The sequence below is a fragment of the Anneissia japonica genome, unplaced genomic scaffold, assembly GCF_011630105.1.
Source record: "Anneissia japonica isolate Jap-2015-1 unplaced genomic scaffold, ASM1163010v1 scaffold287919_len575428_cov197, whole genome shotgun sequence".
NCBI lineage: Eukaryota > Metazoa > Echinodermata > Crinoidea > Comatulida > Comatulidae > Anneissia > Anneissia japonica.
The window spans coordinates 27,957-54,914 of record NW_022718751.1 but is presented as its reverse complement, the minus strand read 5'-3'; the positions used below and the strand labels follow the sequence as shown (position 1 = coordinate 54,914).

Sequence of the window (26,958 nt, the reverse complement as noted above, 5' to 3'; positions counted from 1 at the left end):
AACATAATACAGTAAGGCACTATAGTATGTTTATGAAGATATTTACAAACATAATACAAAATTGCTATAGTTTAACTGAATTTAAAAAAAAGTAAAATAAGACTGAAATTTGATTTTTTTTTTTTGTGTTCTTCGCGAAAAATAAACGTGGATGAATCGATGAAAATCGATATTGTGCAAAACTTTTGATACAGATATCATATAGTTTGATTTGATTGAGAAACTGTATTTATTCATCCAGAGATGTCCAAAAGGGGGGGCCGAAAGTGGGGCCGATCGAGAAAACAATACCCTAGGGGATTCGGGGGAAAATTTCTATGTCAGACGCAGAAAAATAACCTCTGAGACCTTTTGGGCAATAACATTTTTCTTTTTTTTTTTACTTTCCAAAGGGAGGAAAATCTAAATCCACCCCTGTTGACGTTTTTTATAGCATGGATCATGTTGTTGCAAGAAAGTATAATTTAAAGTCGATTACATAATTATGCTAGTATAGTACTGGAATGTAGAATTTTTTCTTCCAGTTGTTTTGCTCAAAAACAGTAATCTTCAAGGTGTGCATTTCAACATTAGTATTAATTTCATTTAATTGTTATACATCAAATGTTTCAGTTCTAAAAATGATGTTCACTGTAGTGTTACACTGTCAATGGAATTATTTAAATTATGTATTCAACTGCAATTGGCCAGTTATTCCCACAAGCGTTTAACCTTCGGTAATACAAGAAAATGAGATGTGAATAAGGAAAAATGATAAAGCAATTATTTTCGTCTTGAAGGTCAACAAAGGGTTTTGATGTGAAGGTTGGTGAGTGATTAGATTATGTGTTTGTTGTTCATGGGAGCAATATTTTTAATATTAAAATCTATGGGGGTTAAGGCCAGAAAAGGTTACTTTTGTGTGTGTCATAACCTCTCCCTGATGAATGTTTACAAGGATTGCTTTGGATGTAACATTAGTACTGTATGGCATGCTCATGATGTGTTTTAACTAGCGAAATTAGGGGATCTAATAGTACATCAATTCGTCCACATGAAGTTGAAGTTCAAATAAAAGAAGGTAAAGTAACATTAATAAACAAAAGGAATGGGTTGGGGCAAGGAGATACATATTTTATCAAATATAAAATATGTAACAATTTGCTTTGTGAATATATTTAGTTTCTCAGGCAACTTTGTAACTTTCAAAAAGTTTCTAAACTATAGAGGGCAGCATTACATTTAGTTAATATCTTTTGGACTTATTCAGTTCTCATCAAACAGCAACTCATCACTTACAGTACAGGATCAAATAAACTATTTGATCTTTTATATAAATTCAATCTTATTAAGAAGCCTGTGACTTCAAATCCTATCCCCGATATTCAACCCCCAGCCCACAAGCCATCTCTGGCCCACCAAAGTTTTTCTGTTTATGAAACACCACCTAGACACCCTTACTCTTGCATTATTTACAAGAGTGTGGCTTTTCCTGAGTGTAGCTCACTGCATCTAGTGGTGTATAGTATTGACATGGGGAGACTAATGGGGATACTTCCATTTTTATGATAACAACTGCAATAAAGCTTCTCGTATTGGATAATGGATGGTATTAAGTGGAGCGTTTGGATATGATGCGATGTCTAACCATTTGCGGCACACGCACTGCTCGGGGAATGTTTTGTTAGTTTGAAAACTTATTTTTAATTCCGAAAGTGCCATTTACAGGAATCTAGAGGTATCTATGTTAAAAATTTACTCACCTCAACGCCAACCACTGTTGAGTGGATATTTTTGTGGTAGGAAAATTTCTTGTGGAAGGGTAGGGAACCTGGAGTGCAAGTTTTTCTCAAAATTCTATAATAAAATGGAGAAGAAAAGAAAATTACAGTATATTCAATTTTAAGTCTGAGAGTGCCACTTTCGACCATCATAAATGGTGCCATAATCATAAATTTTCTTACCTCAGCCCCAACCATGGTGGGGCCGGCTGAGGTGGTATTTTCCCCTATCTGTGAAAGTTCTTTCTAGCTAGCCCCTTCTATTTTGAATCCGCTATAAAAGCAAATGGGCGGGGCTGACATAGAAAAAAAAATTGAAGTACTACTGTACACAAGTTTATGTCAGTCTGCCACTGGTACCAACAGATTGGAACTGGCCACCAGCTTAATTACGGTATAAGGTTGAATACCAGGACCTTATTGAATTTGAACCATTGACTGGGTTAAAAAGCCAATATCTTATTTACTAAGGTACAGCTCCACTAAAAATGTGTTCTAGTCCAAGGTATGTCCAGGGGTTTTGGGGTTGCAGGGTGTTTGGGGAGCCTAAAAATACGCTCCAACACCATATTTTGTCCCGTCACTGTCATCACACACTCCACCAGTGCGACCATTGGCCGACGAATCCAACTCCACTCCCTGTGAGCGTTGGACAACATGACCCAATCTGCTGATTGTTGGTGGCAGCCTGAACAGATCGTCATTAAAAATGATCAGTTGTGCTTGTGCTGTGACATTGCATTCATTCTCCAGGCAACCGGCTGACAACTATCGTATGCAGTGAGTACCCAGCTTAATACCAAGCGCTGATTCTCATTTCAGGTATTTATAGAATAGTGCTCTGAATGGAGCTGATGTGTTCCATAAAGCCGGTTACTCACTGCGTGCGACATCGATGCGACGAAGAACGCACACAAAGACGCGGACCCAACGGATCGTCTTTTTAATGAGGATCCATTCAGATTGCCACCGACAATCGACAGACAGCGTTGCATTGTCTATCGCTCGCCGGAAGCAAATGTGCAGCGAGTGTCCAGCTTAAGTTTTTGATCCCATGGTGGGGGCGACATTGAAAAGCGCTATAAAAATGGAGCATTTTAAAATACAAAGTATCTTTTTACCTGGTTTCTTGCAGCTTGGCATAATCAATACAACAGCAGCAAATCCAGCACATATAAACCAAATGGGACAAGTATAGAGATTGTGTATGAAACTGGAAGCATGATGGGATTCTTAAGCACAGACAATGTTGCAGTAAGTACATTTCTACTAGTTTTTTTGTTGGGAGAGTTGCAATTTACTGAACAACTATATTATATTAATCATCAGCTATTGTCGGTCGACTGCTGGACGAAAGCCTCAGCATTTTGATGCCAAATCAATCTCTCTCTTGCTGTGTTGCACCAATTCACTTTTCCCCAATGCTTGTCGATCTCATCTCTTCATCTTTTACGCTGCGTTGTGTGTTAATATTACCATGAAGCTATTTATACCATATTTTAATACAAAACAAGAAAGATTTTTTATTATGAATATTCAGGGATGCATTCCAAACCCTAAATTATGAAATTATGCTTAATAGCAGGTAAAATATATATTTTGTAAAAAAAAATAATAAAATACAAAAAAAAAATACAACAAAGTACTAAAACTGCAACTGACTTTTGTTTTTTTTTGTTCTTGAACACAATTTACACAAATTAATTTCAAGACATAATAATAATATATCAAATTTAATTGCCTTAAACAAACCAAAAACTAATTTTGCTATTGTTTACATTAAGAAAGTTCCCTGTGGTTGAATTAGAATTTCAAAATGTGAATATTACTTCTGTACATTATATATTTTAAATATACTAAGGGGTGTTTCTTCCTTTGTAATTGATGTGGTAGCTCAATGCATGCCTAAAAAAGTAAGGAAATATTTTTAGTAAAGTAATAGGTGTTTTACGCAACAGGACGGAAAGATGGATGGACAGTGGTTTTCTCATCAGAGTGAAGACCACAATAAACAATAGGGCGCTTTACCCGTCCTCTTGCATAAAGTGCCTAATATGATATAGTGACAGAGATAATGATTACAGAGGGCTCACTCCATCCATATTTCATAAAAGCACAGGATTGAAGTTAATTTAATGTAAGTGTAATTTTATCTAATATATTGATAGATTGGAAACATTGTTGCCAAGAATCAAACTTTTGCAGAAGCAACACGAGAGCCAGGAATGACATTTGTTGCCGCCAGCTTTGATGGAATTCTTGGAATGGGGTATAGTGAGATTGCAGTGGATGGCGTCCAAACAATCTTTGATGCATTAGTGGAACAGAAGGTCATTGATAAACCAATTTTCTCTTTCTATTTCAATCGGTAAGGAATTAAATATATTATTTTTTTAAGGCTTGCATGACGAAGTAACTACAATAATAATGCTTGTCGTAAACCATGTACATAGTTCTGAAAATAACTTTTGTCTCTGTGTTCTAGAAATACCAGTGATAGCACCGGAGGAGAGCTTATTCTTGGTGGGTCAGATCCAAAATACTACAAGGGAAGTTTCTCCTATGAGAAGGTGACACTTAAGGGTTATTGGCAGTTCAACATGGACAGGCGAGTAGTGTTACTTTGCATATTTGTTTTACAGCATTAATTTTGATAAAAAGCCACATAAACATGTATCTATACTCCTTGAATCCATACTCAATAAGAATCTTTAATGCATTTTTCTGTAACAAAAGTCAACAAAATATAACATGACACTGTAACGAACACTTGCATATGTGAGATCTCACCACAATATGAGTCGGATGGTTGGAAAATCAAACATTGAGATTATAGCATATTTGAAAAGATCACATTGGTCTTTGAATAGGTTTCTTAATTAATAAATCTGAGAAGTGAACGTTCAAAATTTAGATGTATGGAAACCTGATTTAGATGTATGGAAACATGATTTAGAGAAAATTTAGTCTCAAAGTATTAAAATAGTAAGCGGGCCCCTTCATATCTAACTGCTGAAAGGGATATCCACTTAAAATATAGTTGAATAAATAATAAATAAATAATGGTAGATTATTTTTAGAGCACCTTCCACAATCGTCTCAAGGTGCTGGTTCAAAAAATGTTGAAATCAGTTTTTTGGTATTACTTTTTCAGTGTTGTAATCAAAGGTGGGTCCAAATTTTGCCCTAATGGGTGTGAAGCCATTGCGGATACTGGCACATCTCTGATTGTTGGTCCAACACAAGACATTATTGCTATTAACATGGAACTAGGAGCTAAATTAATTGAAGACTCGGTAAGTTAAAAAAGTTTCATTGCATGTTGAATATATTCGGTGTCTGTAGACATAAACGTTTGATATAAAAAGTAAACCTATCAAAAGTGGGCGAAGCAAACTAATTATTATTTATAATTAGCTGCAGTAATGCATGCAGTATTGCCAAATTATAGAAGTGTGTGGCACAGGTAAAGCGTTGGCCTTTCAATCTGAATTTCGGAGGTTTGAGAATACTCCTCACTCTGCTTCTGTCTTTGGACAAGACACTTTATCTGCATAATTATATGCCTCCCTTCACCTTGGAGTATAAATTGGTACCTAGTAGGCTCGAGGTGAATGATTCAGAATGAAATTAGTAGTGCTGATTACACTAATAACTAGGAATACTCTCCAGGGAGTGGAGGCGATTGCACATTGTGTACGATTGATTGTGTCTTCAATGACCAGGGAAAAAAGCGCCTTTTCTGGATATGTAACGTTATATAACATATGCTATATAAATCCTATTTATAAAAATAATAAAAATAAATAAAAATTCCAAATCAACGAACATTTAAGTGGAAGTACAGTAATTTATTTTACTCATAAGTGAATAAGAATATTTGTGTCTTAAAAGCTGCATTTAAAGAAAAAAATAATAAATAATAAATAAACGATAATGAAAGTAATATTCAGGTTTCTAGTTTGTTGATATTATTATCAATTGTATTTTGTAACAGGTTTCACAGTATGCCTTTGAATGTGACAAAGTGGCATCTTTGCCATATGTTGGTTTTATTCTTGGTGGAAAGGCATTTTACTTATCTGCAGAAGACTATGTTCTTAAGGTTAGTATAGTAGCAATAATGTGGATAAGAGAATGATTAACTATGGCAATAACGATGATGGTGATCATTTGAAGATAATGGGCACTGTACGGACAATGATAAGTATGATGATCAGTTCATCCATCAATATTTCAATCAATCAATCAAATCTGCCATTAAGTCCATTGTTAATTTTATCAATAAAATCTAATCTATCATGATTCTATGAATAATTTAATCCATCTATAAATTTGGTAATACTGTACATTTACTAATCATAAATTAATCAAGACATCTGTCAATAAATATATCAATTAATAAATTTATCAATCATGCTATCAATTAATCTATCAATATATGAAACAATTAATAAAATAACTCGCCTTCCAACAATAATTCCATCAATCTACCAAAATGTCCATCACTCATTATGAGCCCTCACTAATAATAAAATAGCGCCCTCTCTAATCTAAAGTAGTATTTTCATTTCGGGAAATGAATTGAATGATCAATTGCAATATTGTACAATGCAAAAAGATGGAAAACTAAAAAAAAAATGAAAGAAAAAAATAAAACTATATTCAAGTATGAGAATGCTGTTTCTAGGTGTAGCATAATCATAATTTTTTTTACCTTGGCCCAACATGGCGAGTGAGGCCGAGTGGTCTATAAACTACATCTGTGAAACTCCCTCCCTGGGCCCCCTCTATTTCTAATTCCTGGATCCGCCACTGAAACATGTATCTTTACCCAGCCCAGAATATTTTATTCACACTTCATACTCGGGTGAAATATCTCAACAATATTTTTTTTTTAATTGTAGGTTTCACAGTGGTCCAGTGAGACTATGATCTGTTTGAGTGGGTTTCAAGTTTTGGATTCACCATTGACCATTGGCCCTCTTTGGATTCTCGGTGATGTGTTCCTCGGAAAGTTTTACACCGAGTTTGACAAGGGTGCTGATCGTGTCGGCTTTGCTGAAGCTGTGTAAAGCTTTGTCCGCACTATCAAATTTTTTTGAAAAACACTTTTTTATGCCCATATATAGTCATGATGTGGCTGTATATGGTCATGTGATGTCACATGTTTTTGTCAAATAAAATTTGATAATAAGTATAATATTCATTTGTTATCATTTTGCCATTATAGCAAATTCCAAATGTTTTGGATTTTTTTTTAGTGCTCTTTAGTATTTGCAATAGCTTTAAAATAAAATAAATCAGTACTGCAAGGTGTGTTGATATTTCTGTCATGGTTCAATTATAAGAAGATATTGAGAAGGGAGGTAGAATCTTCCTTGAATAGTTTAGACTCAGGATGAGAAAAAAAAAGTTTTAATTCATTTGCCCAAGGGAACAAAAAAAACCAAAAAACGGCCAGCTAGGCGCTTGAATCTGTATCTTTGGATTGGAAGCTCAATCGTTTAGTGCTGCAATGCCACGAATTAATAGCATGTAATCCTATGTTAAATGTTAAGTCTATGATTTCATTTTGTAGAGGTTAGTAACAATGCATTGAAATTAAATGGTATAGGTTGAAGATGGAATTAGTATAGATTGAAGTTGACATCTATTTTGAAGTTGTTCTTGATATAATAACAACAATTTGTTAACTGGTACAAAAAGTTGTTTGACGAACAAATTTGGAACTGTTCAAAAGTTTTCCACAGAAAAAACAGTTGCACAACATCAAAAAAATGTTTTTCCTCCGGAGCCTGGCTTTAAAAGCAAAAAGATTTTTTGTTCTAGAGAGGACTTTTGATATGCCATTAATGATAGAATCAACCTTAAAATCATTTTTTGGCTTTTTTTTATGAAGTTATAGGCAATTATATACGATTTTACCATGAAGTCACTGGCGCAAAAAGTAACAAAAGATCGTGTAAATAGTGCCGTGTAGGGTATCCGCTGCGTACGATCTTTGCGTGTATGCTGTAACCATGGCTGTAAATTGTGATTGTTACAGCATGCAAAGATCGTACGCGGCGGATACCCTTGTTTGCTGCCATCATCATGAAAGCTTATTAAATATAGACCATCTATACTAATAAAATAACATGTTTTTCTCTGTTGTCCAAATATCTCAGAAAGTGTTTCCAGCACAATTATGATTTTCACACATGTTGTAGCTATCACAAGTCCACATTCATAGCCATATATATTCACAATCAATACCACAACACCATATTCAAACAACGAACGCGTAAGTGTTACATGCTATTACATAGAAGATAGATTTACTATGATACACATACATATGGGAAAATTTGGATTCCAAAATAGCATGAAATTAGCTTTCCTGACTTCTGAGGTGTCTTCAAAATTCAAGGTTCCCCAATCATGTGAACTTTCTCTTCTTATTAAGGTCAATAAGCCTATTATGTGTGTATACAGTACATACATACAAAAAATTGAGTACTGTAGTTGCATACATATTTTATTTTTCTATGAATCGATAAACCCCAAAGAGAAAGGGGGGTCAGGGGTTCTCCCCAGGGAAATTTTTATTCCTAGATGGCGGTAAATTAACTTTCCTCACTTCAAATTTTCCCATTGTAACAAAACAAATTTCGGCTCACAGGCCCTGATTTTGTTTCTTTTCATTTATTTATGTATTTACCGTTATATTTTTAATTTTTTTTTGCCCAAATGGGGATCAAGACCCTTGACACCCCCCTCCCCTCAGATCCGCCAATGCCACCCATTCAAATATATACATCGTCACCGTTCCCCACTCATTCAACACCATGCGGAGCTAGTGCTAGTGGCTAATAAAGTTACTCTCATATCATGGTTGCAATCTACAAATTACTCATTTTAATGTTTGTATTAAGCTAATTTAATACAACATGAACTTATGAAACACTTTTGTATGAAAAAGTATATACCATCAAAGTAAGTTTCATATTTTAGGTCATAGGTCAAATGTAATGATAATATTAAGCAACTGGTCAATTTTAACTCATTGTTTTACAAAATATACCAAGATTGACTGTACTGTAGTTGTAGCATTCCCTAATCGAAGGTTGTCCCGGATGAGTCTTGGATTTAAGAAAAATTTCACACTATAATTTAAAAAAAAAAGCTTTGATTAAAAAGCACAGACTTTTCAAGAGTTTAGTTTCACAAACATTAGCACTTCTGTCCCTAAAACTGATGTGTTGGCTTTACTGAGGCTGTGCTCGTTAAAGTTACAAGATTAATGATATTAGTTTGCTATGAACTTGCCAAATGTTACTGTTTTATAGTCGTCTTTAGAGTTTGCAATTTATTTCAAAGTAATATCAAACAGTACTGAATGGTGTGGGCGCTGAAGAGTGGATATCTGTAGGTCCTGGTTGCATTGCACTTTTGGATGAGACGTGCATTATGGCCCCATGTGCATGTTAAAGAACGCATTACACTCTTTGGAAAAGTACAGTAGGGGATTGTCTCCCCGATCACCACCAGGACTACACTTGAAAAAGGTATTTTTTGGATTATCCTTGGTGTTTACACTGACTAAATCCAAATCCAATCCTAATCCTTATGATAATTTTGTAAAGCTGCAGCTAATAAACAGTGCAATGGTATTTAAACCTACCAGACGGTATTTACGTACACTCCTACATGGAGACTTCCATTATTCAAGAACGCAAATACAATAAAACACATTTTTACATACTGTAATAGTAGACTCTAAAGTTTATTTTTAAAAATAGCTTTTGGGAAACCCCTAAATTGTCATGGTTTTAGCTTCGCCTCTGGACCACTTCCGAAAGACTTCGGGCAACGCCTAACCATACTCACTTCACTATCGTAGTGAGCATCCCCCAACCTGGTGCCACCCCCGAGTAGTGAAACTCTAGGTGGAGAGAATACTTTGTTCAGTTAGTCGCTTAAAGGTACAAACTAATGACCAGCTTTGCACTTGAACCCTGATCATTTGAGTGGTCAAGAATAATTATTTACTGCTGCACTGCCACCTCCACGGACCAAGAGCGTGTGATAACTCTTTTCGATGATTTTATTTCATAGAGTTTATAATAATGCATTAATATAAAACAATATTTAGATTGAGGATAGAAGTTAATGTCTATTTTGAATATTAAATATATTTTTTTAGTTTTAAATATGGTCCTCGGGATATAATAATTTAAGGCCAACTTGGTATTTGTTTTCAATTGGTTCCGAGTATAATATTTATTGAATTAAATTTCTGTAATTAAAATCCTCACAGAAATGGCTACAGCCAAATTATCTCATACGGTTCTTTCCGTATCAATGTCATTTAGTGCAACTTTCTGCAAACTAGAGTCAATCAGAAATCACAGACAGACGCTAGTATTTTCAGAGTGCATTCTTCTGTCTGATTTACAAAACAGAGGAGCAAAAACTTGAAAAAAGCTTAATAAGAAACTTCACAACATTTTAATTACATTTTCCAAAAGTTTGAGCTTTGAGCTTTAATTTTTACCAATTAACACTCGCTTTATGGCATGAAATAAAAAATATATCTTGCAATTATATTTTCCTAGGACAGAATATAAAGAATAAGTTTCAGATAAAGAGGAGCAAACATATAAACTCACAAATGCAAAATTTATAAAACAATTCAACAGTATTTACAAACAATATTTTCCTGAGGCAGGGCCAGATATTTGCTGGAGGTGGGGGGGGGGGGCAGAAAAAAGGGCAGATGTAAATGACAAAAATGTAAAAAAGTAGGTTCAAATTTTGTCCTAATGGATGTGAAGCCATTGTACATCTCTGATTGCTGGGGCTCGGTAAATAAATTAAAAAAAACCAAAGTGTCTATGCTTACTCTCCGAGACGTAAACATTATTGAAGGACTATGCTTACGCCGATGCTACAAACCTAGTTTACAGCAAAGCGTAAGCATTATTCACTGGCTCTGTTTGTACACCCAGATGCGGCGACTCTGTAGCCTACGTCGAAGCATGAGTATTGGCTATGCATGGCTTCAATTTAGGTAGGCATTATTAAAGTTAAACTGAGACCAGGGCTACATACAATGTTCTGTTTACAGTACCTATCCTCCATATTGTAAAGTTTTTTAATTGCGCGAAGGATATCTAAAAAATGAGCTCAAATTTGCGCTGAAAATCGCTAAGAAAAGAGGTGCGCGAAATTGTAATTGCTGCACAATTGCATTGGTTATATATTAAGATTTGTTCAAAGCCTAATTTTCGATAAAATTGGCCCTTATTTTCCAAAATGCTCAGACGGATTTCTAGGCCAAATTTTTGCGCAGGCCTTACTACACAGTTTGGGGCTAGGCCTAGCCTATATATATAGCCAGATAGCCTAGTACTCAAGTAGGCCCTATAGACCTAGTGTAGTAGTACAGTAGTAGGGTGAAACTTTTTTTATACCTTGCTTAGCGAACCCGCCTACAGCAAATATCGATGATTTCAAATAAAAATAAAATTTTATTTTTGGCCAATTAGCGCTCCCACTGCCACGAAAAGAGTGGAAATTTAAAAAAATAAATAAAAGTTTTTCTTTATTTTTATTACACCCCCCGCTGCCTTGAAATCTCCAAAGATAATATATGTATATTTCTTCCTAAAATTTTATTTTTATTTTCTCCTCCGTCTGGATGATTTTGGCAAAACTAGTTGCTAAATAAGAAAGCAAAATTTTTTTTTTATTTTCATTCTGCCCTCCTCTGATAATCTTCACAATACAAAAAATAAGTACCCGAAACAAGGAATAAAAAAAGTCTGCCTACGTAGTAAGTAGGCCCTACCTATTCTAGTACTAGACTACCATGTGAAGGTATTATTGAGAAGATCACTCGAAAAAGCTCCGCGCACACAGCGCTATGCAAATGATCCAAGGGCAAAGCTGCCACAGCTCGTGATGACCGGTTGCATGATGCCTTTGAAGTCTAATATGTTCCCCGCCACCAAATGCTCAGCAGGCTTAGTTTACCAAAAAACTGAACATGGCAAAACGGAGTGCACCTTTTTTTCTCAATGCCCACTACTTGCGGGCTGCGCAAACGTTTCCACCTTGAAATACAAAGCATAATAATATTTACTAAAAAAAGTTTCGAATTAAATGAAAGATTTACATGAGCTTTAATTATATGGTATATTTCAACTTGAATTTCCATAAATTGGATAAAACTCGATAATTCTAATTTTATCCGATATGAATTAAGGAATGATTTAGGATTATAATAAACTAAGTCATTTTAGTGTGAACGAGTGTGGACTATTCAAAAATTCAATCAAAGACAGTTTATGCTGCCTTAGGTTTATTTACAGTCAAACCAATTGATCTTTAGACAAAATTATAATGAACACAGAACTAATTGCAAAAGAAATATTTTGCGGAATTTGTTCCTGAAATATACATATAATATGTTAACTTATATTTATATAGCGCTTAATGCTAACAAGGCCTCTAAGCACTTCACATTACTACCCCGGTCATTGGATTAATGCCTATGGAACACAAACGGTTCCATAAAGTTGCAGCAGCTACATCAGCGCAATTGGCATTTAACCCTACCACCAGGTACCCATTTATACTCCTGGGTGGGGAGAAGCAATGTACAGTAGATGAAGTGCCTTGCCCAAGGACACAAGCGAAATGCACAGCGAGGGGATTGAAACCCCAACCTCGAGATTGGGAAACCAAACCGTTCCCACTGCGCCAAACCACTTCATATACACATGTAATAACATTCAGACGGTCTATCGCGTATAAAAGCGTAGCTTATAAAAGAATGTCGTTGCCAAATTCGCCCGCTTGATCCAAAGGCGGAGAACACACTGGCTTGCCGCGTCAAAGGCATCTGTTCCCGAGCGATCTCCCTCTCAATAATATCTCCATGGCCTACTACTAGTGTGTAGTACACTAGGCCTATGCTGGTGGGAAATTCTGCTAGGCCTAGGCCAGTAGCTAGGCCCTACTACTACTAGGCCTAGTTGTAGTACCCTAGGCTAGCTTTCCAAATATAATGAACGGAGCACCAAATGAACATAAACAATTGCCAGCAATCTTATTTGACTTCGAAATGTTACTTCGCCACTTCTTATTCAGGAAACACGGCAAGCGAAAAACCTGTGAAATCAATTTCTAGCTTCTAGATTTTTTACTTCGCCGCCAGCACTAGGCCTACTTAACCAATCATCCATTGTTTGCCATCGCTATGCGCTACACGACATCACCTGGTCAGATACGTATAGGCCTAGTACAGCTCCACCACCGTCAATTATCGTAGTACAAGACCTGTTAAATAATTATTACTCAAAATATTACAGAAATTAATAAATTTTCAAAAATTAAATATTAATATTATGGTAGAATATAAGTAGTACGTATTTGGCAATTTTTTTAAATTTTAGAAACTTGAAAATATAATAATCACATGATGCGATTTGGTCACCTGATAATCCTCACGCGCTCTGCACAATAAATTTAACAACAACAATGCTACACACTGTCACTTGTACTTCTTGTGAATTCACTGGCTTCTTGGGTAGTCTTCCGGAAAAAAGAACACAAGATGAAGTTTCTTATAAGCTGGCTTTTGCTTGTCATTTGTAACCATCTTGGTTATGGCTTTGAGCGGTGAGAATTAATCAGAATATTAAACAGATTTTTTTTTACACTAGTAAATATTGTTATTTTATTTTTAGTTCCAGCAAACCAAAGAGGTAATGCCTCCTTCCTTGGTTTCAGCCTCTTGGTTTCTTCAATTAATTCTAGCCCTAGATTTAACACTATTCTGTCAATGCTGTTACTAGTGATGTCATGATAAGCCTGTCTCTTATACACATCTAGATGGGTATAAGAGACAGCATAAGAATAGAGGAAAGAAAAAGGGAAATCTTTTAGCCTTTTGTTATATACACACCTATTTCCTAGACGTTCTCTATAACCATAATATTTGTTTCATAAAAAAAAGTCCGGCATATGCCTTTAACCAACTGGGCCACTGGTAAAAGTTTTGAATCTGATGTAGTACATGCACACAGATGAAACAGTGATCAGTGTGATACTCTTTCACATAAGTATTTCAAGGGACAAGACTTTCATAAAAAAAAAAAAAAAGACAGCAGAATACCTTAACTTATCTTATCTTATATTATTAATATTAATTATTATTATTATTCACTTTTCAATATTATAAACCAAATATCTTGTTTCCTACTTAGTATACGTCTCACTAAGTTTGGTAGTTTGCGTCATCAGTTGATTGGTGCACGCACTCCGATGGAACAATTTTTGAAGTACAACTTGCAAACCAAGTATAACCTGATTGGCGGACCTGTACCAGAGCCACTGACAAATTATCTTGATGTAAGACCCTAAGGGATCCATATTTCTCCAGATTTTATTGATAATATAGAAAGTAAACTGGAAACTATAAGTAAGGACAGGGATCATCATCGTCATCATCACCATTATACTATCATCATCATCATCATCATCATCATCAACATCACGATCATCATCATATAATCTTCATCACCATCTACCATCATCACTATTGTTTGTTATGTAACCTCAAATTAAATAGAGAACATATGATTATTATCATTCGTATTGTTATCAACATTGCTATCATTATCTTTTAATAAAATTAATAGAAATATTACTTATAAATAATTTAAATAATAAATATATTTTATCAGGCTGAGTATTATGGAGAGATCACAATTGGGACACCCCCACAGAAATTCAAAGTTATTTTTGACACCGGATCATCCAACCTGTGGGTTCCCTCAGTGAAGTGTCCTGTGAATGACACAGCATGTGGTATGTATGTATATTTGAATTTATGTGTTGCTTCATTTTCTTTGTAATATATTATGTTACCTTCTGTGTCAAATGATGAAATTCCCAGCTTTATATTAGACATTTTGTTAAAGATATAAAGAATTTATGTTTTAGTAAATCAAATAAATTATGTTGGTCAAGAGGCATATAAAGAAATCTGTGCTTTAGCTAGAAACAGTGAATAGGAGTTTAATCTCCAGGGTCACAATCCATTCCTCAGGGTCACAATGCATTTATTCCCCATGGATTGGAGAATATTTATCCCTCTCCCCTGCAATGGGGTACAATGTCTATGACCTTCATGTTCTATTTTTATGTGCCTATAATGAATTCATAGAAATTCTGCTCCATGTTTTCTGTCCACAATTTTCTGCAAGCAGGCAACACACTTGGTAAATAGGTCTACCTGTGCACACACACATACTGCTCACAATCATCAACAACAGTTAAATAATAACCAGATCATGTGTGCAATTATGCTTCAGCAGATGATGTTCGTAAGATGCGTGTGCACCTGTGAACTTGGCCTTGATGCATGGCATGTTTCGCGTGAATCTAGCACATAATAAGGAGGTTCATGCTCTCATCAGTGTAGATTATCTGGTAGATAAGGGAGGAGTCATTTAAAATTAATAAACTAATAAACAGTCATTCCCAATAAAATCACACATGCTTTGCTGATATGTAGCTTTCTGCATATCACGATAAATACAGTAAATGACAGTCATCATTCTCTCATTAATGTTCATTCATCAACAGGAAACTGTGTACCATAGATATCAAGTCCTCTGTATTAATAATTTTATTGTATAATTTTTTCACTGCTATATGATACAGAACATACATAATTATAATTATGACTGTAGAACTGGTCGATAATAAACAAAAGCACAATGAAACACCCTTCCTTGTGAGGGCTAATAGGGTGATTCTCCTTTCTGTATAGAAATGATTGAATAATAATAACTTTGTTTTGTAAAAATAAATTCAACACTTTTCTACAATAATTGGACTGAAAAAATATAAGATGCTAACCCCTGGTCATATGGTAGGTTGATTCTGTTATCAGGTGATTCATTGATTTTATCGCTCATCATGTGATTGCTCAGGTAGCCGATGACTGGGTGTTAATTATATAATTACATCCATCTACCAAGTGATGATTGTCTTGTCATTTATGATTTCCTGGTTTGTCATCATTGAATTGCTTTAGGTGTTATTATCTTGTCTTATACTCATAATTGCTAATATACTGTAGTTGTGTACTAATAGGGCTATTTTGTGTAACACTTCTTTTTATTCATATTTTGGCTATAAATATTATAACTGCTTGCAGTTCTTTTTTTAAACATAATGAAACCAAAGCAAACTTAGAATAAGATAAATACAATACATCTATAATCTGAATGTACCAATCAGTGAGCTTCAGAATACAGTTAACAGGAAGCCACATGTTCACAAACAATGGAAATATCAAAAGGCTAAAACGAAAGCAGCGCTAGACAAAATTGGTCTTGGATCATTAAGTCAGAATTTTTCCCTCACCTTGCGGTCTGCTCAAAGCAAACATGATAAAGCTTATTCAAAACGAAAATCTGAATCAACTCATTTTTTTCATGCAGTTTGTTGTAAGTCCTGAAAATATATGCTTTTTTGAAGGGTCATCTTATAGTAATCTGCTATTTGAGCTATAACAGGTACTTATAAAATATGGTTAAACAAATAATAAATAAAAAATAGATGACCATAGAAGCATTCGGTTTTTAAATTGTAGTAGTTTGTGGGCATAGATAGTTTAAAGCAATGTACATCACACGGCCACTCCAGTTTCACACAATTCACCAGATTTCACATTAAACCAAAAATTGTAGCATCATGTTTATGATTTGTAGTTGTTATAAACGGAAATTATTTAGCATGTTTTAACAGATCCATTTGTGGCAACTTTTCAATTGCAAGTACTGTGTTCTAATTGACAAGGTCTTTTGACATCTCAGTGACAAGCAAGGGATGTATGTATGCACTTTCAGAGCTTGAAGCTGTCAGATTTTCCTCGGCGAGGCTTTACAGGCATGATTAGCTAGTCTTGCGAGAAGCTTTTGATGTTTGAAGAGGTTAGGCCTATACCAAAGAAGCTATGGTACACAGACATTTGAAAGTGAAATTTGGAAAACCCCTTAAAAAATTCAACATTACATTGTTTGTTCTGTATTTGATTACCACTTTAATTTCCATTCATGGTTTATGCAAAGAATATAGAAACTAAATTATATATACGTCACATTTTTAAAATAAAGTACATGTTTTCCCCATTGGAAATAAATCTACAATCTGGAAAAACCCTTTAAAAATCTATTTCAATATTTAATTTCCTTGTATAGAAGGATCAAATTTCACTTTTTGATGATTTACTAATTGTTTACCACTCAACTTTCATTCGTGGTTTATGTATAGAATAAAGAAACCATATTTATACATCACATTGGAAAATACATGAAATGAGACTACAGTATGTGCAATGTTCTGGGATGGATTAAAAGCTTAAAAATGGTTGCAAGGCCAAAAAATATATTGTTCAGCATCACATCTATACAAAAAAAAATCTTTTGGCAGAAATTTGTACAGTACTCCATGAATTGAACCAACAAATTGAAAGTGTGTATATTTTTTTATTCTTATGCTTTATTGCAATTTTGTATACAAAATTTAAGTTTAACTAATAACCAATGAATCATCAACACCAGGAAACATGAAAAGAATAACATTACATTTAGAACAACAATAACTGTGCATAGTTGAAAATATTTATGCAAATTAAGAAATTATATAAGTAAAAATTCTAGTTATAGTAAGAAGTGATATTTTTCTCATAGTACAACTAACAAATAATGTGAATTTCACAGTGAACAAAATATTTGATTCAAACTTTCTGACCACATGAGGTTTTCCCATGTCATCCTAAAATCACTTGTGTGGGATTATTTAACAATTACTTTTAACTAACAGGATCAAGTGGGACTGCGAAAAATATGAATGAGTGATTAAATCAGTTGACCAGTATAGCATAAATATAAAAAAAAATAAAAACAAATTGTCAGACATATGTCTAAAATTCTAAAATACGATCCTTGACTTTCCCAGCAGGGTGGACTCTGAGTAAGGTGGATTGACTGGAGAACAATTAACATAAATAAGAAAAATATTTAAAAAAAACACATAAAAGTGTTATGACTAATTTGGACCTGTGTAGATACAAGACCCTTGAATAAGTAGGAGGTGACGAGCAATTATTGCCTATAATCTAGCACATTAATCAACTTATTAGTCATTGTTAAAATGACTCGTCATATTATCAGTTTGTCTTTGACGATATTAAAATCTAGTGTACTGCCTTCTAAATGTAATTGATGCATGTTGTATGTGTGAATGTCCTTTAATGATATTAATCATGAGCGATATTGATTGAAAGGCATCCAATGTGAAATTCAGTGTCAAATTGTGAACATTAATATTATGGTGATATTTATTAAATTTATATAAGCATCATTACTACCACTGTTATGTATATCCTACATATAATGTATGGTTACTTCTCAATTGTAATTTAAATTTTTCATTATTCTTTATTTGTAAGGGGCCACGTTTCATAGCTTGCTTCTTTTTCCAAATTATAAATTTATTTATATATTATGTATTTATTAATTATATGTTTTGAAAATAAAGTTTATGAAATTGAATTATATATCATCATAATCATTTTATCACCATTCTTATCATCATAATTATCAATCATTTGCCAACATATTAAGTTTGTCATCATTATACAGGTACCATAAGAATTGTTTCCCTGCTGGGGAGAGCTACATTGAACTTCCCGCTGTCGGGGAAAAATAAAAGTAACCTTTGTAATTTTTGTTCCAAATTAGAGCCTTTCAAATCCCTAAATTGCTCGAGTTTCTGGGGACTTTTCCATATAGACCTCTTGTAAAGGATGCTGGGCTGCTCCCGCCCACTTGAAAATATATACTATAGATTATTTGGCTAAAAATTGTTGTCTAATGCATAGTGACAATTGAAAACCTGTGCCTGGTTAAGGCAGTGTTTGTACTACATGAGATTTTGATCAAATTTGAGCTTAATTAAGCCAGCTATACACTGCTAGCACAAAAACCAACAGGTCTCAATTGCTGATGTAATTATAGGGTTAGCTTTTAAATATGTATGGCCTAAATCTATTATACCAACCAGGGAGATGAACAAAATAAAGGAGGGAGCTTGAAGTTATTTAGCTGAAGGCTACCCCCTGTGAATCAATTAACTCTCCCTCCTCCTTAGTAAAAAAAATATACAAAAAATAAGCCTACATATTAAAGGATTTTCAGATTTTTGGGTTGGTCATGTGTTGCATGCCCTTATTCTCTTACTTCATTGTTAGACACAATAATATGCATGAAATATATTAGTTTTGTCCAAATCATGCAATACATATTTTATAAGCAAATTCGTGAACCTTTTTAACATGATATTTTTAATTATTATAATTAATTTCATTTTCATTTTATATTTACGGATCAAATTATACGCAGTGTAATTCAGTATACATAGATGAGTACAAGGTGTTTCCACTGATAGACAAAAAAGGAAGACCGTTCAACAAAAAAGCAGATAAATGGTGAATAATTGATAATTATTCTCAGATGGGACCATAGATAATACTGATCATTTGCTGCATTTATTGACAGCTAGCCAAATCATCGCTTTTAAGAAATGGGCTGCATCAGTCTCCATTTGTATGTAAACATTAGAATTGGCTTTGGTACTGCATTTTTTTCTCAAATTTTTTTTCTCTGCATGAATTTGCGTCTTTTTGTTGTTCTTTCCATTACTTAAGATATAGTCTCATATTTGAGCTAATAAAGTTGATAAATTAAATTCATTATTTAAGTACATTGGAAAGACAGTTATTAGTTTTCAGTTAAAATTCATACCAATGAAATATATTTTGCTGATTAACAGACATTGTACATAAATTATACTCTTTATATGTTACACACTTTTTATTTGCAGGTGATTTTATTTGGTAATTTTTGTTTTCTTAAACAGTAAATTAGCAAAAAACTAAATTTGGTTGATTTATTTCTCATAGGATACTGATCATTTATATTTAAGAAGAAATGGTTTTAAAATTTTAATTTTTTGAAGCTATTTTTTAAGGGTAGTAGACCCTAAAAGAAATATAGAAATACAGAAACCTAGTTTTTCTTAGTGATTCACAAACCAAGCAATTATTCAGCAACAGGGAGAATGTATGTGTAATTACATAGTAACTTGACACAGCATGTAATAATGTCGCTTCACACCGAGAGTGTGAAAGGTTTTCAATAATTCTTGACGTGTCATGGTTGCGTTTAAGTGTCTCAGATTGCTAGATGTCAATCAAATAAAAGTAAAAATTTAGACTTGTAAACTTCCGCTTTCCTGCAGTGTCTGTCTCATGAATGTCCAGCAAGGTTTGATGTGCTGTTTGCAGTTGCATTGATGTGTGCTAAAAGGAAGGAAGGAATAACTGTTACAAATCACTTTGTTTTTTCACTGAAAAAAAACAATGTCTAGAAAAAATATAGCTACACTCTCAAAGAACCAAAGGTAGCAGACTTCTTTACATAATGTTTAGAAAATCAGAACAATTTTTTACTTTAACACAATAATTATATGATTAATAGAATTAAAGTCATAAACTAAATTGCTTTTTTAAAATCCTTCTAAAAATATATAATATCAAAAGATCAAATCTAAACCTACTTGAGGTAATGCATAAATATTTGAATGTTAAAGAAGAATCTGTGTGATAAAAAGGTGCATAACAGGATTAAAACCCAGGAACTTCTGCTGTTTATGAAGGCTCATTACTGATCTTTCAAATTCTTTTTGCAAATTGGTAGTGGAACAGAACTAGTTCTTGATGCACTACAATAACAGTGGTCCCCCTACCTCTAGATGGAGAGCCCAAGCCACATCCACTGTCGCAACTCTTTGTTGTAAATTATTAGTCCAACCCATGACAAAACTGGACAAGAACTCAAGATGTATGTACTGTAATGATAATGATGATTAACTATAATAATATAGAATAAATAATTTTAGAATTTAATAATTTTGCAATATTTACCAACATTATTGGTTGCCATTTAAAAGTACAACTACAACTACCTGTTTGCTGTATGATTTCAAATTGAGGTCATAAGGTCATAATCTAGGAATTCTTGATTATACTGTTATCATGTGGTAGCATTTACATTGAGTTCCTTTCACATTTTGTGCAAGTGCAGGGTCATATTAATATGCCATGTGCATTTCTACTGATTGTCTTTTAAAACTTTGTTTATTTAATTTTATTTGATTTGTAAATGAAGTAATAATAATATTTAGTAGGGCAGATTGATATAGGAACTTTTACCTTTTGCAAATTGATTATGCGAGGCACTGGCGATGTTATTATTATGGGTACTTAATCCTTATAATATATCGTCACTGACACCACGAAGTGACACAATCCTAAAAAAATTCACAATTTTTCAATTTTTTTACTTTTACATTTCGATTATGTACATCAAACTCTTCCTTTTCAGCTGATTTTTAAGATTGAAAATATTTTATTTAGTTAGACTATTAGTTCAGTTTTCATGAACAGACACAAACTTTCAGTGGGTTATCAAAAGATGCGTGTGCAGTGTTGCAATTATTGTGATTGGCTGATTTGGTCTGGCTTTTAGAGGGTTTTGGTCGAAATTGAAGTTGTCTCTTTGTGATTTAAAAAAGTTAAATACATTAAAACTTTAAGTAAGTTAAAATTTAAACAAGTTAAATACATTAAAACTACAGAGATTTTCCTTTTAAGAGCTATCATTCCTGCTGTTCAATCAGCTGGTGTCAATCCACACCGCCACACCAGTCTTGCTTGATGGGGTGGCAGTTTAATTGTTTGGTGGGGGTGGGGAGACTAAGCTGCCTGACTGGGAGGGGCAGCGAGATAAGAATAACTTCGGCACACAACACCAAATGTGGGCTGTAGGCCCGAGCTGGGAGAGGGATTGGAAGAGTGGTGTCTCCCTCCCTTCCCCCCCCCCCCCCCCCAATTGAGATTTTTTTTTAAATTAGGGGACTTCTGGGGAAATGTGTTGGCTTGGCGTAGGCCTATTTTTTTAGGGGGGGGGGGTCAGACTGGCCAACAAGCTCTGCCAAGTGGGGGTTTGACATGTGCGATGGGGTTATGTCCTCTGCCCTGCAGCGCCGCCACTGCAGATATCATCAATGTTGATTTTTTTGCAAGAAAGTGTAATTGAATGTCGGTTACAGTACATGATTATGCTAGTACCGTACTGGAATGTAGATTTGTTTTGGTAGTTGATTAGCACAAAAACAGTATTTCTTCAAGGTGTGCATTTTAACATTAGTATTAATTTCATTTAGTTGTCATTTATCAAATGTTCCAATTATAAAAATGATGTTCTTTCACTGTCAATGGAATTATTCAAATTATGTATTCAACTGCAATTGGCCAGTTTTTCCCACAAGCAAGTGTTTAACCTTCGTTAATACAAGAAAATGAGATGTGAATAAGGAAAAATGATAAAGCAATTATTTTCCTCTTGAAGGCCAACAAAGGGTTTTGATGTGAAGGTTGGTGAGTGATTAGATTATGTGTTTGTTGTTCATCGGAGCAATATTTTTAATATTAAAATCTATGGGGGTTAAGGCCAGAAAAGTTTTTTTTTGTGTGTGTTATAATCTCTCCCTGATGAATGTTTACAAGGATAGCTTTGGATGTACCATTACATTACTGTATGGCATGCTCATGATGTGTTTTTACTAGCTAAGTTGAAGTTACTTGTATAAAAGAATGTAAATTAACATTAATAAACAAAAAGAATGAGTTTGGGCAAGGAGATACATATTGTATCAAATCTAAAATATGTGACAAAAAAAAACAAAACTTTGTAACTTTCAAAAAAGTTTCTAAACTATAGAGGGCAGCATTACATTTAGACAATATTTTTTTTTATTGTTAACTAAACATTAGTAGACATCTCATCAAACAGCAACTCATCACTTACAGTACAGGATGAAATAAACTATTTAAATAAACTTATTTGATCTGCTATAAACTTAGTCTTATTTGGAAGCCTGTGAATTAAAATCCGTATATAGAATTTGAACCATTGACTGGATTTAAAACAAACATCGCTACAGCTCCAATAAAAATGTGTTCTAATCCATCGTGGTGTGTCTAATGGATGTGGGGTTGGTTTGAGGTTGCAGGTTGCTTGGGGAGCCTGAAAATTACTGAAAAAAAATATGCTCCAACTGTTACCTCCTAATACCATATTTTAGCCTTTCACTTCATCATCGAACACTCCCACCAGTGCAACCGGTGACCGACGAATCCAACTCCACTCCCTGTGAACGTTAGACAACGTGATGCCATGTGTTTGTCGGTGGCAGTCTGAACAGGTTGTCATTAAAAATGATTTGTTGTGACGTTGCATTCTCCAGAATCGTGTCGGCTGACAACTATCGTGCGCAATGGGTGCCCAGCTTGATATCAAGCTCTGATTCTCATTTCAGGCAGTTTATGGAATAGTGCTCTGAAGGGAGCTGAGGATGTGTTTTTTTAAGTGTTTGATCCAATGACCAGGGGTATTATTGTAAAGCACTATACAAATTTAGCATTTTTAAGTTAGTCATATTTAATACAATGTGCTTTTTACCTGGTTTCTTGCAGCTTTGCATAATAAATACAACAGTAGCAAATCCAGCACATATAAACCAAATGGGACAAGTATAGAGATTGTGTATGGAACTGGAAGCATGAAGGGATTCTTAAGCACAGACAGTGTTGCAGTAAGTACATTTCTAACTATTTTTTAGTTTTTTGTTTGGGAGAGCAATTTGCTGGAACAGCTATATATCATCATCAGCTATTGTTGGTCCATTGCTGGACGGAAGCCTCAAAATTTTGACACCAAATCATTCTCTCTTTTGCTATGGTGCACCAATACACTTTTCCCCAATACCTATCGATCTGATCTCTCCAATTTTTACTCTGTGCTGTGTGGTAATATATTACCATGACGCTTTTTATACCATATTTTAATACAAAACAAGAAAGGCAGTGTATATTTAGCTGTTAACACAGCATTTTTTGTTATGATATTCAGGGGCACATTCCAAACACTAAAATATGAAATTATGCTTAATAGCTAGTGAAATACATATTTTAAAAAATCCACTAATTAGAAATAGAACAAAGTATTAAAGCTGCAACTGGTATTTATTTTTGTTTTACACAAAATTTACACAAAAATAATTTCAAGACACAGTATTATTAGGCCTATGTATCAAATGTGATTGCCTTTTAAAACAAATCAAAACCTAATTTTTGTTATTTTGTATATATGGAAGTTCTCTGTAGTTGAATTTAAATTTTAAAATGTGAATATTACATGTGTATATTATATATTTACATATTTTCTTAAATATATTGTGCTAATATGTGTTTCTTCCTTTAATAGTGCTCTGAAGGGAGCTGAGGATGTGTTTTTTTAAGTGTTTGATCCAATGACCAGGGGTATTATTGTAAAGCACTATACAAATTTAGCATTTTTAAGTTAGTCATATTTAATACAAAGTGCTTTTTACTTGGTTTCTTGCAGCTTTGCATAATAAATACAACAGTAGCAAATCCAGCACATATAAACCAAATGGGACAAGTATAGAGATTGTGTATGGAACTGGAAGCATGAAGGGATTCTTAAGCACAGACAGTGTTGCAGTAAGTACATTTCTAACTATTTTTTTGTTTTTTGTTTGGGAGAGCAATTTACTGGAACAGCTATATATCATCATCAACTATTGTTGGTCCATTGCTGGACGGAAGCCTCAACATGTTGACACCAAATCATTCTCTCTTTTGCTATGGTTCACCAATACACTTTTCCCCAATACCTATCAATCTGATCTCTCAATTTTTACTCTGTGCTGTGTGGTAATATATTACCATGAAGCTTTTTATACCATATTTTAATACAAAACAAGAAAGACAGTGTATATTTAGCTGTTAACACAGCATTTTTTGTTATGATATTCAGGGGCACATTCCAAACACTAAAATATGAAATTATGCTTAATAGCTAGTGAAATACATATTTTAAAAAAATCCACTAATTAGAAATAGAACAAAGTATTAAAGCTGCAACTGATATTTATTTTTGTTTTACACAAAATTTACACAAAAATAATTTCAAGACACAGTATTATTAGGCTTATGTATCAAATGTGATTGCCTTAAACAAACCAAAACCTAATTTTGTTATTTTGTATATATGGAAGTTCTCTGTAGTTGAATTTAAATTTTAAAATGTGAATATTACATGTATATATTATATATTTATATATTTTCTTAAATATACTGTGCTAATATGTGTTTCTTTTTAAATAATTTTGTAGCTCAATGCATGTTTAAAAAAACTAAAGAAATATTTAGTACTGACACAGTTACAGAGATAAAGATTATAGAGGGCTCACTCCATCCATTTTTCATAAAAGCACATGATTGAATTTAATTTAATGTAAGTGTAATCTTATCCAATATATTGATAGATTGGAAGCATTGTTGCCAAGAATCAAACTTTTGCAGAAGCAACACAAGAACCAGGAATGACATTTGTTGCCGCCAAATTTGATGGAATTCTTGGCATGGGGTATAGTGAGATTGCAGTGGACGGTGTCCAAACAGTCTTTGATACATTTGTAGAACAGAAGGTCGTTGATAAACCAATATTCTCTTTCTATTTAGATCGGTAAGGAATTGAATAATATATTGTTTGAAGGTTTGCATGGCGAAGTAAAAATAATATTATTAATGCTTGCAGTACACCACGTACAGTACATAATTAATTCTGAAAGAACTTTTGTCTTTGTGTTCTAGAAATACCAGTGATAGCACCGGAGGAGAGCTTATTCTTGGTGGGTCAGATCCAAAATACTACAAGGGAAGTTTCTCTTATGAAAAGGTGACACGTAAGGGTTATTGGCAGTTCAATATGGACAGGCGAGTGGTGTTTTTTTTGGGATTTTTTTAATCTTTATTGGGGTCATCCCACCTTTATTCATCAAAAAGACAAATTATTATGTATGAATAACATTTTGGTAATTTTGCTTGAAAAATCAAAATACACAATCATCTATAATGCAGTATGGCACTATTTTTACATTGCCACATTGCACAATCATCTATAATGCAAAATGGCAATGTTTAAATACTGGATAAATTTTAGCATTTCTTTTCAAAATATTTTCTAATATGTTTTTTTATTATAAAAAGTTGGCAAACTGAGGTGTAACGCCATTTGTTAAGATATTTTAGTAAATACAAAATGTTCCTAATGAAAAAAGATGGTCAATGTAAACATTTGCTGTACCAAGTAAAATATTTTTAAAATTTTGCTTCAATACCATAATTAAAAGGCTAAAGTTATTAATTTGCATATTTTTTACAGTATTAATTTTGATAAAAAGTCACACAAACATGTATCTATACTCCCTGAATCCATACTCAAATCTTTAATACATCTGTCTTTAACAAAAGTCAATACAATATAAAATGACACCGTAACCATTTAGATGGACACCAGATTTAGATGTATGGAAACCTGATTTTGAGAAAATTTATAGTGTGAAAGTATCAAAGCATCCATGCTGAAAGGGCTCCCACAAATATAGTTTAATAAACAATATAATGGTAGAATATTGTTGAGCGCCTTACACAATCAAATCGTCTCAAGGCTCTGGTTGAAAAAATGTTGAACCTCATATTGTTTTGGTGGTATTTGTATACAATATTAGGGTTAAAATGTAAACCTGAGCTCTGGATTTGATTTTTTTAATTCTATAAAGTGAAATTGAAATTAAGATTTTATGTTATTGCATTTTCAGTGTCGTAATCAAAGGTGGGTCTAAATTTTGCCCTAATGGATGTGAAGCTATTGCAGATACTGGCACATCTCTGATTGCCGGTCCAACAAAAGACATTGTTGCTATTAACAAGGAACTAGGAGCTAAAGTAATTGAAGGATCGGTAAGTTAAAAAGTGAATGTTGAACATATTTGTTGTTTGTAGATATAAAACATATGTAATGATATCATAAATGTAAACCTACTAAACATGGGCGAAACAAACTAATCGTTATTCATAATTAAATGGAGCAATGCATGCAGTATTGACAAATACATAGATGTGTGTGGCACAGTGTAGCCT

At 33.7% G+C, this 26,958-nt stretch overlaps 2 protein-coding genes and 1 long non-coding RNA gene across 3 annotated transcripts in view; 2 read left to right on the top strand and 1 right to left on the bottom strand.

Annotated features, from left to right (window-relative positions):
* The window catches only part of LOC117110594, a 5,126-nt gene extending 2,117 nt beyond the window's left edge, over window positions 1-3,009 (bottom strand). The window contains exons 1-2 of the long non-coding RNA XR_004445729.1: window positions 2,882-3,009; window positions 1,743-1,836 (exon numbers count right to left, since the gene is read on the bottom strand). This is a non-coding gene — a long non-coding RNA (uncharacterized LOC117110594). The remainder of the gene's footprint in view (window positions 1-1,742; window positions 1,837-2,881) is intronic.
* LOC117110592 (lysosomal aspartic protease-like) overlaps window positions 1-7,009 on the top strand; it is a 17,542-nt gene extending 10,533 nt beyond the window's left edge. Inside the window, exons 4-9 of the mRNA XM_033253346.1 lie at window positions 2,896-3,014; window positions 3,929-4,128; window positions 4,246-4,368; window positions 4,915-5,056; window positions 5,758-5,865; window positions 6,668-7,009. Of these exons, the coding sequence (XP_033109237.1) occupies window positions 2,896-3,014; window positions 3,929-4,128; window positions 4,246-4,368; window positions 4,915-5,056; window positions 5,758-5,865; window positions 6,668-6,835 (860 nt within the window). The 3' untranslated portion in view covers window positions 6,836-7,009. The remainder of the gene's footprint in view (window positions 1-2,895; window positions 3,015-3,928; window positions 4,129-4,245; window positions 4,369-4,914; window positions 5,057-5,757; window positions 5,866-6,667) is intronic.
* A 6,253-nt stretch (window positions 7,010-13,262) lies between these two features.
* Window positions 13,263-26,958, top strand: part of LOC117110593 (lysosomal aspartic protease-like) — a 16,132-nt gene continuing 2,436 nt past the window's right edge. The window contains exons 1-7 of the mRNA XM_033253347.1: window positions 13,263-13,430; window positions 14,018-14,162; window positions 14,498-14,621; window positions 24,356-24,474; window positions 25,302-25,501; window positions 25,630-25,752; window positions 26,637-26,778. Of these exons, the coding sequence (XP_033109238.1) occupies window positions 13,366-13,430; window positions 14,018-14,162; window positions 14,498-14,621; window positions 24,356-24,474; window positions 25,302-25,501; window positions 25,630-25,752; window positions 26,637-26,778 (918 nt within the window). The 5' untranslated portion in view covers window positions 13,263-13,365. The remainder of the gene's footprint in view (window positions 13,431-14,017; window positions 14,163-14,497; window positions 14,622-24,355; window positions 24,475-25,301; window positions 25,502-25,629; window positions 25,753-26,636; window positions 26,779-26,958) is intronic.